We start from the raw sequence: 14,725 nt of genomic DNA on the forward strand, positions 1-14,725 counted from the left end.
CGGTGCTGCAGCCAGCCGCCCCTCCTCTTGCATCTTTATTGGGCGAGGAGGGAGAGAGAGAGAGAGACGGAGTTGTGAAGTCCCGCTTGACAAGAGGATTGCTCATGTATGCACAGTGATATCATCCTTTACTCCACACGTATTTTTTTGTTTTTTTTTTTTTTTTTTCGTGCCTCTGTGTTTCTTTGTATTTAGTGATTAGGTGGAACTGGTATGAATGGAGTCCGTGGAAGTGCTAGTGGAGCCTGAAAAGAATAGATACAACGACACGAATTTAGCGCTAGGTAAAATGACAAGGGTTAAATGTTGTGGTTTTACCTGTCTTTGGAGCCCTGATGCCGCCATATTCTGCGTTCCCACGTTGTTGACCCTAATACTTGTATTTGGTGTGCTCTTCACCCTGTGGAAGGAACTAGGAGTGTTTGAGCTCTGTATTTTGTTTATATTCCTTTCCACGGCTTTTGTTTCCTCGTTCTTGGTGACGTGCACTGATCCAGGCGTGTATCCACGACTTCGTCACGGTGAGGCGGATCCACTTGATGGCGTCCGTGACTTGGTGCTCTGTCGTGTCTGTGGTCTGCGGCGCCCCCCACGCACCTCGCATTGCTATCAATGCAACGTCTGCGTGCAGGAGCATGATCATCACTGCGGCGTCATTGGTGGATGTGTTGGTCAGAGGAGTCTGCGTTGGTTCTTGTTGTATCTTTTGACAGTGAGTAGTGCGGCTGCCATGGGTCTCTTTTGGATATTTCGCTCCTTGTTTACTGGAGCCTTTGCGGCTGCTCAGATACGACGGGAGGCTATGCACAGTTCTCATAATCGGACCGTGCATCCTTTGGTCTCGCAGGAGTCACATGAAGAGGATACTTTCAGGTCCCTCGTATTGATACTGCTCTTTGTCATGTTACTTCTCGTTGTGCTCATAGTTGGGGGCCTGGCTGTATTTTACCTGCTTCTAGTGTTAACGTCCACTACGCGTCGTGAATCACAGCGGACGCAGTCAAGCTTTGCCACTTTATTTCGAACCAAATTTATGTGGAATAATTTGATGCATGTTATTTACCCACCGCCGTCCATGCTATGCGCCCCCCACGCCTAATAAGAGCCCCATCATCGCATGACGTGCGTGCTCTTTTTTTCTGTGTCTATCATTAGAAGAAAGTAATGTTTGATTGTGTCGCAACCTGAATAAAAGAGTAGTTGAACGAATCACCTGCCGGAAAGGATGTCCTGTTTACATGCGTACCACCCGTTTCACAATCCACACTACGCGATTCTCTGCTGTGCATATTTACACATATACAACGGCTACTGCTGACATTTTCATATCAAGAGAGCAGCCAATTGCTAATAGGAATACTTACGGTTTTACTTTTACTTTATTTTCCTTCTTTTTTTTTTTTTTTTTTTTTTTTTTTTTTTGATTTTTTTTGCCCATTGTGGCGTGAGGAAAGATATTGTGGGAGAACTCAATTGGTTTTGTGGGAAACAGACGGGCTCCATTTCCTTTTCCCCCCTTCCCTGTTTTTGTACTTCCGTCAGAACCACAAGGGGCAATACATAGAAGAATGAAACGCTAACGAGGGTGCCATTTTCAACGAGTAAAATATATATATATATATATATATATATATTACGGCTTCTTCAACGTCTGTAGAGAAGAATTGTGCCGCGGCGGTGGGGATGGGGGAGAAGGGAAAGACATGTTTTGTTCAACGTACTCATTACTGCGAAGCTGCGTGCACACCGCCTCCTGCAGGGTTTTGTTTTGTCGTTCGTTCTTTTATTATTTCTGTTTATATTTTTTTTTTCCCCACCCTTTGTTTTTTTTTGTTTCGTTTTTTTTTCCGTGTGTGTGTGTGAGGCGAAACGTGAGAGGCGGCTGCGGTGGTGCGCTGCTGTCGTGGGGAGGCGGCACTCCTCTGCTCCTTCCCCCGTATCTTTCTGTCACACACACACACTCTCTCTCTCTCTCTCTGTGTGTGTGTGTTTATGCGCATGGCACATTTATTTTTGTTTTCTCCTCCTCCTGTTGCGTGCATCGGCGTTCCTCTCACTTGTGAGGCGGAGAGGGAAAAGTGAATTCGCCACACAAACACAAAAAGAAAGGGAGAAGGAAGGCCATCGCATCAATGCCGACCACCTCCATGCAGGCAGAGTGCGATAAGATAAGATCATCCGGCGACGAGTGCCGACGCAAATTTTCCGGCGGGAACCTCCTCGTCGTGGCGACGGACATGGACGGCACGATCCTCGACCCCAAGCACCGCCTCACCGAGCGGACGAAGGACACACTGTATGAGCTTTCCACGCGTGGGGTCCATATCATCTTCGCGACAGGCCGACACCACTCCTGCGTTTATGCCACAAGACGTGACCTGCTTGAGCATTACAGGAGGAGAAGTACGGCCAGGGGTGTCCCTGACTCTCCGACCACCGGTTACGAAGGCTTTTATATCATTTCCTCCAATGGGGCAAGAGTACATAATCCGAACGGGGATTTGATTTTCTTGCGCGATTTGGACAGCGATATTGTCAGGGTTCTCTACGAACGATTTGGCATTCGTGATCACGGCGACGATCCACGGAAGGTTTTGTCTGTTTCGGCGTACCAAACGGAGAAGTGGTGGATAAATCGTACCATCATGAGTGATGAGGAGTCACTGGCAATGTTTGGTGTGGTGCCCGACTTGCATCCAGATCTTCTTAAGGAATTTCCCACCACTGGCGTTGGCAAAGTGTGTTTTCGTTGCTACGACAGAGATATCTTGCACCAGTACGAAGCTGAAATTAAAGAACTATTTCATGGACGTGCCACAGCTGTGATGTCGTCAGAAATTTGCTTGGATGTCATGGCTGCGGGGGTCTCCAAGGCCGCGGCGCTTAGGGAGATTGGCAGGATTTTAAAATTTGACCCCGAACGAGAGGCCATTGCCTTTGGGGACAGCATGAACGACGGGGATATGCTCTGCTCTGTGGCGAAGGGGTGCATCATGGGCAACGGGCAGTCACGGTTGAAGGAGTCGTTGCCACATTTGGAGGTGGTGGGCTCCAGCTCAGAGGATGGCGTGGCGAGGAAGTTGCAAGAAGTCTTTCAAATATTTCATGAATGACGTTGCTGTGCCGATGATGAAATATATACATATACATATATATATATGTTGTTGTAAACATGTCGCAAACAAACAAGAAATGTGTGAAGAAAACTTGAATAACTCTCTGGAAAACCCTCATAACTCACTCGTAATTAAAAATAATAATAATAATAATAATTTATTATTTCTTCCATTCCACGTTCTTCCAATTCCGCCCTGTTTGTTTTTCTCATGCATATGCACTCGCTTCTGTCCTTTGTAGCTGCCCCGCAGAACTCTTAGCCACAAGCGTACCATGTTTTTTACCAAAACACTGCTGCTTGCCGAGGCTCCCACTTATCGTTGCTCTCCCCAAAGAGGGATTTGACATGAGGCCATTTGTCGTCTTTTCTGCCATTTGACTTTGCCCACTGGGGCTCTTCATCGTGATCTTATTGGCCCTTGGGGTGAAGTCCGTTCACATTGCCTCCTCATACATAATCATTCTCTGTTCTTCTCGGAAACTCGAGGCGGAGGAGGAGACACACACACACCTCAGGAAAGGATCGGAGACATATTTGCGGCGCTTCTGTGGAACGCGAAACTGGGAAAAAAAAAAAAAACCTCAGTGTTGCACTCATACTTCAGGCAAACGCGAAATCAGGCGAGAAGGAATCTTTCCTGAATCTCCCATCGCAGCACCAACCCAAAAAGCGGAGTACCGTTAAGACTGAATAGCTCGGCAAAATTGCGTGCGACACGTACCGGACTGCCGATCATCACAACGAAAAAACAACAATCGAAAAAGTTCCATGATCCATTTATTAAAAACAAATTTACACGAGAGGCAAGTAACGCGAACAAAAATAAGAATTATTTGCCATAATCCTCCCTGATAACGCATTCTACATGAATCACTGAGTAAAGCACACCACACTTTGCGTGGTACAACGTCTTAATGACGCTTCGAGGCACCACCTTGGATTTCTCTGCTAAGTGCTACATTGCGTTCTTATCTATTATAAAGCAAAAAGACGTTCTGTTGCATTTCATTTTGTCATAATCATTTTCTTTTGTTATTGTGAATACCATTCACCAAAGCACTGCTTTATCACCCCACCACCACCACCACCTCTGCGGTGTGAGTGCCGCCTCCGATGCTGACGGCCAGCGAAAAAACAGGCGCCGTGCTTGCAACGATCACTTCGCCTGCACCTGTGCTGCCCCAGATCCCACGGCCATTGCGCGGAGGGGAAGGAGCGCTGTGCGCGCGTGAGTGGAGCGTGCTCCGTGGGTGAGGCGGCGGCCGTGTATCATCATTTCTGTGCCGTGACTGTCTCAATCGGGCCCGCAAGAGCAGCACCGACGGCGTGAAACGCGCAGGGCGACCGACGACTTTATGATGCGATCAATCGAGGCATTTGTATGACCGTGACGATGAGTTACACCTCCGTGCACCCAGCTACCTACAACAGGCACGGGACTGACGCGCCCCTTCCCTCCACAGCCCTCTCCGCAGCTTTCTCCCTCTCTGTCTCTCTGCGCCACGGTGCACCACCTCGCCTCCTCTGTCGTGCCGGAGTGTGCTTTCCCGGGCTGTGTGCCGCATTCCCCGTTTAATTTCTAATCCTGTTGTACTGACAGTGTTCTTGGGATTATGCTTTGTTGTGCCTGTTATTTTTGTGTGATTTTGATTATACATCTGATTGTGCGTTTGATGAGACAAAACCCACTGAGCAGTAGGCGTATGGTGCGCGTATGCGCAATAAAAGAAGACCGTGGGTTGCACCGTTGTGGAGCACGATCTTTCATTGCACCAACGGCGGACTTGCCCGTGGGAGAGCGCACTGAAAGCCATTGATATCCCGCGGCATTTGGACGGGTGTGTGCCAAAAACTGGGCGCAAAATGATTGTGCGGTACACAACTGTGGAGTGCAAAGAGGACCGCGACGGATTTGCGTCGTGCTCGACTGCTGCTTTTGCCCTGCGCGTGCCTGTTTGTGTTGATGCCATTTTATTTTTCCTGTTTTTTTCTATTGTTGTCTTGTGCGCACTTTTGCTGTGCACGCAGGAATAGTTTTGAACGCTAGAAACAAGCTACTCACAATGCTTCGCCAGCTCCGCCAGCTTTGCTGCGCGCTGCTGCTGTTGCTGTGCACCGGTGGCGGCCTCGTCATTGCGGTGCCGCACCATTGCGTGTTTGATCGCCTGCCACGGAACGTTGGCGAGGTGACGGGCGGGGAGGAGCCGGCCAGTCCTGTCACTGTGTCCGTGGGCAGTGACTGGACGCCCCTCCGAATCAAGGTGTTTGCGGATGACCTGGAGGGGTTGGGGGGATTCTGCACCAGGGCCGGGGAGCATATAAACATGTTTTTTGGCAAGGAGATGGTCTGCCAGGAGGAGGACATTCTGACGGAGGAGAAGGTGGACATTCTCGAGAACGTGATTCTTCCCGAGGCGGCGAAGATGCACAGCGAGCGTCTGCTGGTGCGGCCGCTGGATGGCCCGCTGGTCGTGCCGAGGTTCCGTGAGGGCAGTGTTTGCGGGAAGTTTCCTGTGCCGGAGGAGCACCACACGGATGGGGTGCCCGATGCGGACATGGTGCTGTACGCGACTGCTGTTCCGACGTTCAAGCCGACCTTTGCGTGGGCGATGCCGTGCGCGACGTTGGGCCCGCGAGGGCGTCCTGTTGTTGGCGTCATCAACTACAACCCGCGCCACATCGAGAACACGTCGCAGCACATCCGCGTGGCTGTGCACGAGATGGCGCACGCCCTCGGCTTCATTGTGGCGGACATGGAGGAGCAGGCGCTGGTGAAGCGGGAGGAGGGTGTGCGTGGGAGGAGCAGTGTCCACGTTGTGAATTCCCGGAATACGTTGGAGCAGGCAAGGCTCCACTACGGCTGCGAGTCAGCGCCGGGCATGGAGCTGGAGTTTGCGCCGCCAATGCGGAATCCGGCAGCGCCAGGAGGGAAAGCACCACCACCACCACCACCACCACCACCACCCGCGCCAAAACCAGCATCGGCAGCATCGCCACCGGGACCGGGGCAACCACCACAAATATCAAAACCACAAACATCACAAACACAACCATCGTCAGCAGTTCAACAACCATCTGCGCCATCAGCAACACAACCGGCGAGTTTGCCGGGTTCAGCGGCTGCACCACCTGTTCCACGTCGGCCGGTGATTCGACGTGTCACAGATGCGGAACGAAGGGCAGAAGGAGAGAGGCCTAGACGTCCCGATGCCGGGCGCAGATCAGAGCTTACCAATGGTCCACCAATGTACCTACCAGGAAGAGGTCCACCAGGACAAAATGGAAGAGGATATGGCCTGCGAGGCGGAGGAGCTGCTGGGCAAAGGGGTAGGCCAGGCGCAGGAGGAAGAGGTAGGGAACCAGTGGGGCCAGTGGGGGGAGCAGGAAGTGCGCAAGCTCTCACGCTGCGTGCGGCCCAACATATTTCCGCATCAACGCAGGCAGTGACGGACGGAACCCTCTCAACGGGCACCACGCTCACGGTGGTGGAGAAGCAGTGGAGGCCGTCTTCGTGGCTTGGCCTGATGTCTCACTGGGGGCGGCGGAACGCGAAGGATGAGCTGATGGCGAGCTTCGTTGTTTCCGGCTACTACACCGCGATCACGATGGCACTGTTCACCGACCTCGGCTACTACAAGGCAAACTTCGAGATGGCGGAGCCGATGAGCTGGGGCAGCGGAGCCGGCTGCGCGCTGCTGACCGACAAGTGCGTGACGGACGGTGCCACGCTGTACCCTGATATGTTCTGCACCGACTCGAGCGACGCCACTCTGCGGTGCACGTCTGATCGCCAGTCGCTGGGGACCTGCGCAATTTACCAGGACGATAACATCCCACCGGAGTTCCAGTACTTCGCCACCAAGCAGGGCTCCAGGCGAGGGGCCATGATGGAGTACTGCCCCTTCATCGCGCCAATGAATGGCACTGGGTGCATGGATGGCGACGAGGCCATCATGCCTGGGAGCGTTGTTGGCCCGTCCTCACGCTGCTTGACTGGGGAGAACCTTCGGATGGGCAGTACGGTTGTTGGTGACGTGTGCGTGCAGTTGAGGTGCGGTGAGGGCACGCTAAGTGTGCGGTACAGGGGCAGCGAGGAGTGGCATCCCTGTGCACCGGGACAGACGCTGACGCCCCCGGCGCCATTCACGGCGGGCAGCATAAGATGCCCCTTGTTCAGCGATGTCTGCCTCACCATGTTGAAGCACAGTGATGCGAGCAGCACCGACGTGGAAAGCCACCCGAAACACCTTGCGATGATCAGAAATAATGATGGCAGCGCTTTGGCGGTCACTTCTGCGCCGCTTCTTCTCCTCCTCATTGTGATCGGCACGGTGATTGTCGCACCCTGACCCGTACCTGTTGCCGACACCGCGCCTCCCCTGCTCCATGGGCCTCTCTTGGAATCCTTTTGCTATAGGAGCTCAGACATTTTCTTTCTTTTTTTTTTTCTTGTTTTTTATTGCTTTGTTTTCTGCCGCGGTGAGCCAAATTCTTTTCGCCCTCTCCCGGCTACAAGAGTGCCTGTGACTTCTCATTGGCCTCACCGCCCGGCGGAGGACATTATGTAAGGTGTGTGTAGGACGTTTGCTTTGGAAATGACCGGTGCTGAAGTCATGCATCCCCTCTGGCTGTGGTGCATCTGTGTGTTCAGAGGCGTGTTGGCGGAGCGACAGCGCAGGGAACTGACTTCTTCCCCATCTCCCAATATTTTTCTTTTATTATTATTATTATTGCGCATTGCGACATCCCGTTAAAACGCGCCGAGGGTTTTGAAAGAAGTCTTTTTTTTGGTGATGGTGGAGGCACCTGATAATAGGTTTTTCTTTTTTTCTCTTTTGTGGACGGGCACCGAATGAATATGCGGGTGTTTTACTTCCTTCTTGTTGGACTCACTGGGGATTTGTCAGTGCTCTGGGGCGGTAGTTGTGTTGTGTTTTTGGAGTGGAGGCGGGTCTTGCCCGATTGCCTGTTTCTTCTTTTTGTTGCCTCTCTTGTTGCTTAGGATGTTTTACTCGGCTGCCCTCTCGCGGGATGGACCGGCCGTTCGTTTTTTCCTGCCCCACTGCCACCACCACCTCTGCGGTGTGAGTGCCGCCTCCGATGCTGACGGCCAGCGAAAACACAGGCGCCGTGCTTGCAACGATCACTTCGCCTGCACCTGTGCTGCCCCAGATCCCACGGCCATTGCGCGGAGGGGAAGGAGCGCTGTGCGCGCGTGAGTGGAGCGTGCTCCGTGGGTGAGGCGGCGGCCGTGTATCATCATTTCTGTGCCGTGACTGTCTCAATCGGGCCCGCAAGAGCAGCACCGACGGCGTGAAACGCGCAGGGCGACCGACGACTTCATGATGCGATCAATCGAGGCATTTGTATGACCGTGACGATGAGTTACACCTCCGTGCACCCAGCTACCTACAACAGGCACGGGACTGACGCGCCCCTTCCCTCCACACCCCTCTCCGCCGCTTTCTCCCTCTCTGTCTCTCTGTGCCGCGGTGCACCACCTCGCCTCCTCTGTCGTGCCGGAGTGTGCTTTCCCGGGCTGTGTGCCGCATTCCCCGTTTAATTTCTAATCCTGTTGTACTGACAGTGTTCTTGGGATTATGCTTTGTTGTGCCTGTTATTTTTGTGTGATTTTGATTATACATCTGATTGTGCGTTTGATGAGACAAAACCCACTGAGCAGTAGGCGTAGGGTGCGCGTATGCGCAATAAAAGAAGACCGTGGGTTGCACCGTTGTGGAGCACGATCTTTCATTGCACCAACGGCGGACTTGCCCGTGGGAGAGCGCACTGAAACCCTCGCACGCCTCAACGTTACAGGTCCCTTGGTGGCTGTATCTATCCTTGCCGCTTCACAGGATACCCATTGAGGCTAGAAATGAGGATGACCTCCTCATCAGTTTTTCCGTTTTTGTTTTTTTTTTTTTTTTTGATGGACGGCTGGAAATAACAAGTGTGGTTTGAGTGATTGCTATCGTGTTTGACATGAGGCGATGCTGCTGCTTTTCGAATTGGGCACTACACTTTATTCATCGAAAGCTATGATGTCTTTGTGTGTTTACGCCCACTCCTATCTTTTGAGGTATATGACTTTTGTTCTTGTAGGGTTTTTATTCTGATCCTGGCAAGTACAATTTAATTTATGTTGCCACGTATGTTTTACCGGTTTTGCGGTACATACGTTTTGTTGTTGTTTTTGGCTGTTTATATATATATATATATATTGTGTGTGTGCTGTTCTTTTTTTATTTCACGAAAGGAAGATGTCACTTGATGTAGGCTCTCTTTGTTTCTTCAAGCACCCCCTGGAGTCGTGGGTTGTTTCCCGCGTCATAGCGAGGGATGCGAGGGGGTACGTGGTGAAGACAAGTGACAGTGAGCGGAAGTGTGTGGGCGAGGTGTTTAGTGATGTGACGGAGGACCGCGTCGCCGCCTGCCGGGACGACCTGCTGGACGAAGAACCGGATGATCTTCTTGCGCTCACTGTGCTGCACGATGCCCCGTTACTACGCTGCCTGTACCTTCGTTATTTTCGTAACGTCATCTATACGAACATTGGGGCCATTGTGGTGGCGATAAATCCCTTTAACTATACGATCCCGTGGTACCAAGACAGCCAAATGGTGAATTACCTGCAAGAGGGCCCTGTGATTGAGAAGAACCTGCCACACTCTTGGGCGCAGGCACACAACACTTATTACGATATGATCTCCGATCGGGTGAATCAATGCATTATTGTCTCTGGGGAATCTGGAGCAGGAAAGACGGAGACGACAAAGATTGTGATGAAGTATCTCGCGCAGGTGTCCTGCAAGGAAGGCACGGAAGATGAAAAGGCGAGGAGTCTCGAGGTGGGTGCGAAGTTGGATGCCTGCTCACCCATCTTGGAGTGTTTTGGGAATGCCCGAACTGTTCGTAATGACAATAGCTCCCGCTTTGGCAAGTTCATGCGGGTGAAATTTAACGAGAAGGGCCAACTCGTCGGGGCGGAGACAACAAAATATTTGCTAGAAAAATCTCGCATTGTTACTGCCGCAGAGAAAGAGCGTGTCTACCACAGTTTTTACCTTCTAGTCCGGGGAGCAATGGGCAAGACGCTGTGGCTTGAGGCCGATACCGCGTACAAGAGCCTGAATGCGGGGAGGTGTCTACAAAACTCCGAGTACAATACTGCTAAGGAATACAACGAAGTCATTGGAGCCATGACGAAGATTGGCATAAGTGACGAGGAGGTCCATTCGTTGTGGAGGTGCGTCGGCGGTATTCTTTCATTGCTGAACGTCACTTTTGATGCAGATGGGGAAGGAGCGCAGTTGCAACAAGCAACCGAAAAATACCTAAAGGATGCTGTGCGTCTCTGGCGTGTAGAAGAGGCGACACTACGGAAGGAGATGGTAACCACAACGCTGGTTGTGCAAAAGAACGAAACCATCAAGTTGTTGCGGCCAACTCTTGCACTGGACGCACGCGATGCCCTTGTGAAGGCCCTGTACGACGGTCTCTTTGGATGGCTTGTCGACAAGTGCAATCGGATGTGTGATGTGGCGGTGTCGGGAAACTGGATTGGTCTTTTGGACATCTTTGGATTTGAGGACTTCACAAAAAACAGCTTTGAGCAGCTCTGCATCAACCTGACGAACGAGACACTTCAAAACCACTACAACAAGTACATATTTGAGAGGGATATAAATGAATGTCGCGAGGAGGGCATTGATGTCACCGAGGTGGCATGCCCTGACAACTCCCCATGTCTGCAGCTTATCGTGGGCAAGAGCGGTATTTTTGCCTTGCTTAACGAGGAATGTACGCTCGGGAAGGGCAGCGAGCTTGCGTTCCTTGAGAAATTGGATCAGGCACATACGGGGAAAAATTCCTTCTTTGAAAAGAAGAAGGTGAGTCGTGACACGTTCATTATTCATCACTACGCTGCGAGTGTCACTTATGACGTGAATGGCTGGCTTGAGAAGAACCGTGACACCCTCAAAGACGGCGTGAAGCGAATGATGCGGAATTCACAGGACCCACTCATTCGCGAGTTTCTGGAGGCCCCGTTACCTCCTGAAACACGCGGCAAACGACTGACCGTTGGCGCAGTCTTTCGAGGGCAACTCGATGCTCTCATGGGGATCATAAACACCACGAATCCTCACTGGATCCGATGCATTAAGCCACACCCGGCGAAGAAACCATTAATGTTTGACGGATTGCAGACGATGCGACAACTTGAATCCAGCGGAGTGTTGGGAACTGTGAAAATACGCAAAGCAGGATATCCTGTGCGAAATACCTTTGAGAAGTTTAACAAGCGCTATAACATTATACTTGGGGCCAAGGCTCAGGGAAAGAGTGGTCGTAAATTGGCGCAAATGATCCTTATCGCGTGCGGTATAAATAGCCGGTCCATTGCACAACTGGGGAAAACGAAGGTGTTTATGAAGGCGGAGGCTTTCCCCATCGTGGAACGCCTGAGAAACGAATCGCTTTTAAAGTTATGTCTTCGGCTGCAGAGCTGTGGAAGGGCATACCTTGTGAGAGTTTACGCGAATCGCGAACACTGCGAACAGAAGTGCAGGCGACTTGCCATGCTGCTCACACAAGAGTTTCGTGCGTACATGAAGCGTTCCGTCGAGTTGAGGGAGGCAAAGGCGCGTTGGCGCAAGGAACAGCTGGCACTGTTTTCCCAGCGGGTTGCGGCGTTGTATGAGGAGTGCGAAGAAGAGAAGGTGCAGATCCATTGTGAAGCAATTCGGTTGGCGCAGGGACTGCAAATAGCTTTAAAAAAACATGTTGAACTAATTAGATCCTGGGAGGTGCAGAAGTCAACAGAACGCCGGTGTTTATTGGATGCCGATTTGGCGGCACGAGAGCGTATGCTGCAAGAGGCCACGTTATACCTTGAGGGGCTTCGCTGTGTCTTCCGAGAGGAACAGCGGCTGTTCTTCACAATGCTTTTGGGGGAACTGCTCGACGTGGAGTTTGGCCGGCGTGCACAGATTCGAAGTGTGGAGAGTGAGGAACGGAGCCAGTTGTGGCGTGCCTATTGGTTACGGCATGCGATGCAGCAGCTGGAGGTTCTCTACAGGGAGGCTTTGATGTCACACAGGTGTATGGAGGCCATGGAACTCATCCAACGCGATGAAATAAAGGAAAGGCGAGCGTTGGAGCAGAAGAACCGCTCTTATTGGAAGTCCTTCAAGCGACGGTTTCGGGATAAGGAGGGTATGGCAACCCGAATTTCCGGATGTCGGGAGGAACGTGAGAGAGCGCGGGTAAGTCAATTGATGGCGCTGCACGGCGTGGTGGCAAAGGAAGTCAGACAACAGCAGGGTCGCTCGCATTCGTCACACATGAACCCCACAAATTTCTCTACGACAACGCACGACATTGGGCCGGGCCTGCAGAATCATCCACGCTCACCCTCAGGAATTGACACCCAGTGCTCAACTACCCCGCATCTTTTGCTGCTTTCGGGAGAATCGCGGGCGCAGCCCGAGACGCCTTTTCCTGCGGCATTTATAAATGGTTTTGTTTCTACGAATCAGCCTATGCAGTTTTGGGGAAAAAGACCTAAGCAGGCCGCGAAAACCCCTGTGCACGTTTCTGTAGTGCCGACGTATGACTTTTCTACCTCTCCCATGCCATCTGCCGTTCTTGATGAGAAATGGGGGAGGAAGAAGTTGATGAATAACCACTACAGGGCGCGGCCATCATCGCCTTTTTCTGAGAGAGCGTCCAACTTGGTGTCGTGGCCATGCGCAGCCGCCACACACACCTCAGCAGACCGCCGACTTTTCCCGGAGCCCTCGGCAGTAATTTCACCGTCTGACGTCCCCCGTGGAGCGCCTCCGGGAAAACTCCACCCATCAGCTGCCGGGGCGAATTTGGACGGTAGGGTTCAAGAGACCGTGGCATCGGGGGCGCGGTACAAGCGCTCAAAACGCTGGGCGTGACAATCCTCGTTTCCTTTTTTTTTTTAAGCCGAAACGAAAATAACGAAAAGGGAACGAAATGCGCCTTCATACGTCTGGCACACACACACACACGCGGCAACTGAGTGAGAGGCAGTGGAAGAAGGGGTAAGGCGGCAGAAAAACAAGACGTAAATCAGAGATGAGATTTAAAAAAAAAAAAAACGAGGATATTTAATTGGAGTGTAAATGTTGAGAGAAAATGACTTACTCGCCGAATGAATAGTGCAGGCTTGCTATATTGCATAAATGGCTGAGGGTGGCCGAGAAGGTGACTGAGTTCCCTCACAATTCCAGCCCTGACTTTTGATGTCTTCTTTATCGTATTTTGCAAACTTTGATTAAATGAGTCCGGTTGTTGTTTTGTTGCGGTTTCCTCTTTTTTTGTAAGTGCTGTAGGATGCGGCTTGGAATTGGATTGAGCCTAACACTGGACTTTTGATTCCACTTCTTCCCTTACGAGCCTTTTGCAGCTGGAGAAGGGGATTTTTTTTTTTTTTTGTACATCTTCTTTGTTTTGTATTTTTCGTTGTTGCTGCAATGTTATTGTTTTTTTCTTCTTTTTTTTTTTTTTTTTTCTTGGCTTTTATTACTATTGTTATTTTTATTGTTGTTATTATTATTTCCCTTACCTCTGCACACGCACACGAAAATAACAGGAGACTCTCCCCAAGACAGTTCATTCCCATCAAAATCATGGTGAGCGCTGCAAGAAAGTGTCTGGGAGCAGCCACGGCCGCTGTGGCGAGTTTCATCGGGTTTAGTTACACGAATCCCAGCTGGACACGACGAAGATTTGATTCCAGGAAGACGCTTCCCCCTTTATGTACAGAGAATCCCTCCCGCGAGGAGTGCTTGATTCGTTTCAAGGCATTTGATTCCCCTGAAACTCCGATGGATGTACTCATCGTGGGCGGGGGATCTGTTGGTGTTGGTTCGGCGCTTGATGCCGTGACACGTGGATTGAGCGTGGGCCTGGTTGAGATGAATGACTACGCGAGTGGAACAAGCAGCCGAAGCACCAAACTGATCCACGGTGGTATTCGCTACCTTGAGAAGGCCGTCTTTCACCTTGATGTACAGCAATGGAAATTGGTGGCGGAGGCACTGAGGGAACGCACTATTATGATTCACCAAGCACCACATTTATGCCATGAAATTCCTACCATAATTCCCTGTTACGATCCGATCGATCTTATTATGTTCTGGTGTGGCGCAAAGCTGTATGATGTGATAGCAATGTGGGAACGCGGCACACTTAAATATTCCGGATTCCTCACCCCTTATGACACCATGAAAAATTTTCCCCAAATACGGTACGCGAACAAAAAAGGAGAGTTATTGTATGGATCCGTTCAGTATTATGATGGGCAGATGGATGACTCTCGCTTATGCCTTTCGGCTGCCATGACAGCAGCCAGCCATGGAGCAGCCACGGCTAACTACGCCAAGGTGGAAAAAATGGAGATTGTTCAAAACACTGCAGGCGAAAAGGTTGTAAAGTCCGTTGTCAATGATCGTGTAAAGCAACATAAGTTTACGGTGTACAGCAGGACTGTCCTAAACGCCGGTGGACCGTTTAGTGAAGAGGTTTCAAAACTAATGGAGGATAAGACACGTTAAGTATTGTGCAAGCTCC

General features: G+C 51.1%; 4 protein-coding genes, 9 non-coding genes and 1 pseudogene across 13 annotated transcripts, besides 15 other annotated features; all 14 read left to right on the top strand.

Moving 5' to 3' along the window:
• Window positions 1-4,196: part of a sequence feature (heterozygous, Esmeraldo-like haplotype) that runs on past the window's edge.
• Window positions 143-168: a microsatellite.
• Window positions 218-1,099, top strand: Tc00.1047053506779.160 (hypothetical protein, conserved; the record flags this gene model as incomplete). The annotated part of the gene is made up of 1 exon (XM_810454.1): window positions 218-1,099. One exon carries the CDS (start codon window positions 218-220, stop codon window positions 1,097-1,099), a length of 882 nt encoding a protein of 293 aa, XP_815547.1.
• Window positions 1,379-1,432: a microsatellite.
• Window positions 1,607-1,634: a microsatellite.
• Window positions 1,762-1,847: a sequence feature (T-rich).
• Tc00.1047053506779.170 (haloacid dehalogenase hydrolase, putative) lies at window positions 2,133-3,113 on the top strand (the record flags this gene model as incomplete). Its single annotated transcript, XM_810455.1, has 1 exon — window positions 2,133-3,113. One exon carries the CDS (start codon window positions 2,133-2,135, stop codon window positions 3,111-3,113), a length of 981 nt encoding a protein of 326 aa, XP_815548.1.
• Window positions 3,135-3,160: a microsatellite.
• Window positions 3,249-3,273: a microsatellite.
• Window positions 4,197-4,227: a sequence feature (areas merged during assembly that could not be assigned to a particular haplotype. This can correspond to areas where the two haplotypes were merged or to regions with more than two copies in the genome that were merged during assembly.).
• Window positions 4,228-14,725: a sequence feature (heterozygous, Esmeraldo-like haplotype).
• On the top strand, window positions 4,238-4,307 carry Tc00.1047053506779.172. Its single transcript, XR_008255392.1, has one exon. It is a non-coding gene; the product is annotated as an H/ACA snoRNA, TC6C1H1 (small nucleolar RNA).
• Tc00.1047053506779.174 lies at window positions 4,357-4,433 on the top strand. Its single transcript, XR_008255393.1, has one exon. It is a non-coding gene; the product is annotated as an H/ACA snoRNA, TC6C1H2 (small nucleolar RNA).
• Tc00.1047053506779.176 lies at window positions 4,474-4,561 on the top strand. Its single transcript, XR_008255394.1, has one exon. It is a non-coding gene; the product is annotated as a C/D small nucleolar RNA (snoRNA), TB6C1C3 (small nucleolar RNA).
• Tc00.1047053506779.178 lies at window positions 4,850-4,916 on the top strand. Its single transcript, XR_008255395.1, has one exon. It is a non-coding gene; the product is annotated as an H/ACA snoRNA, TC6C1H3 (small nucleolar RNA).
• Window positions 5,182-7,467, top strand: Tc00.1047053506779.180 (surface protease GP63, putative; the record flags this gene model as incomplete). The annotated part of the gene is made up of 1 exon (XM_810456.1): window positions 5,182-7,467. The coding sequence occupies one exon, from the start codon at window positions 5,182-5,184 to the stop codon at window positions 7,465-7,467; it is 2,286 nt and encodes a 761-aa protein (XP_815549.1).
• Window positions 6,053-6,083: a microsatellite.
• Window positions 7,547-7,591: a sequence feature (T-rich).
• Window positions 7,822-7,850: a sequence feature (AT_rich).
• Tc00.1047053506779.182 lies at window positions 8,225-8,294 on the top strand. Its single transcript, XR_008255396.1, has one exon. It is a non-coding gene; the product is annotated as an H/ACA snoRNA, TC6C1H1 (small nucleolar RNA).
• Window positions 8,344-8,420, top strand: Tc00.1047053506779.184. Its single transcript, XR_008255397.1, has one exon. It is a non-coding gene; the product is annotated as an H/ACA snoRNA, TC6C1H2 (small nucleolar RNA).
• Tc00.1047053506779.186 lies at window positions 8,461-8,548 on the top strand. The gene has a single exon (XR_008255398.1). It is a non-coding gene; the product is annotated as a C/D small nucleolar RNA (snoRNA), TB6C1C3 (small nucleolar RNA).
• On the top strand, window positions 8,837-8,903 carry Tc00.1047053506779.188. The gene has a single exon (XR_008255399.1). It is a non-coding gene; the product is annotated as an H/ACA snoRNA, TC6C1H3 (small nucleolar RNA).
• Window positions 8,923-8,998, top strand: Tc00.1047053506779.192. The gene has a single exon (XR_008255400.1). It is a non-coding gene; the product is annotated as an H/ACA snoRNA, TC6C1H4 (small nucleolar RNA).
• Window positions 9,322-9,343: a sequence feature (AT_rich).
• Tc00.1047053506779.190 (myosin heavy chain MYA2, putative) lies at window positions 9,382-13,068 on the top strand (the record flags this gene model as incomplete). Its single annotated transcript, XM_810457.1, has 1 exon — window positions 9,382-13,068. One exon carries the CDS (start codon window positions 9,382-9,384, stop codon window positions 13,066-13,068), a length of 3,687 nt encoding a protein of 1,228 aa, XP_815550.1.
• Tc00.1047053506779.200 lies at window positions 13,627-14,725 on the top strand (annotated as a pseudogene; the record flags this gene model as incomplete).
• Window positions 13,636-13,667: a microsatellite.
• Window positions 13,673-13,710: a microsatellite.

This window comes from Trypanosoma cruzi, genomic scaffold, assembly GCF_000209065.1.
Source record: "Trypanosoma cruzi strain CL Brener 1047053516729 genomic scaffold, whole genome shotgun sequence".
Lineage (NCBI taxonomy): Eukaryota > Euglenozoa > Kinetoplastea > Trypanosomatida > Trypanosomatidae > Trypanosoma > Trypanosoma cruzi.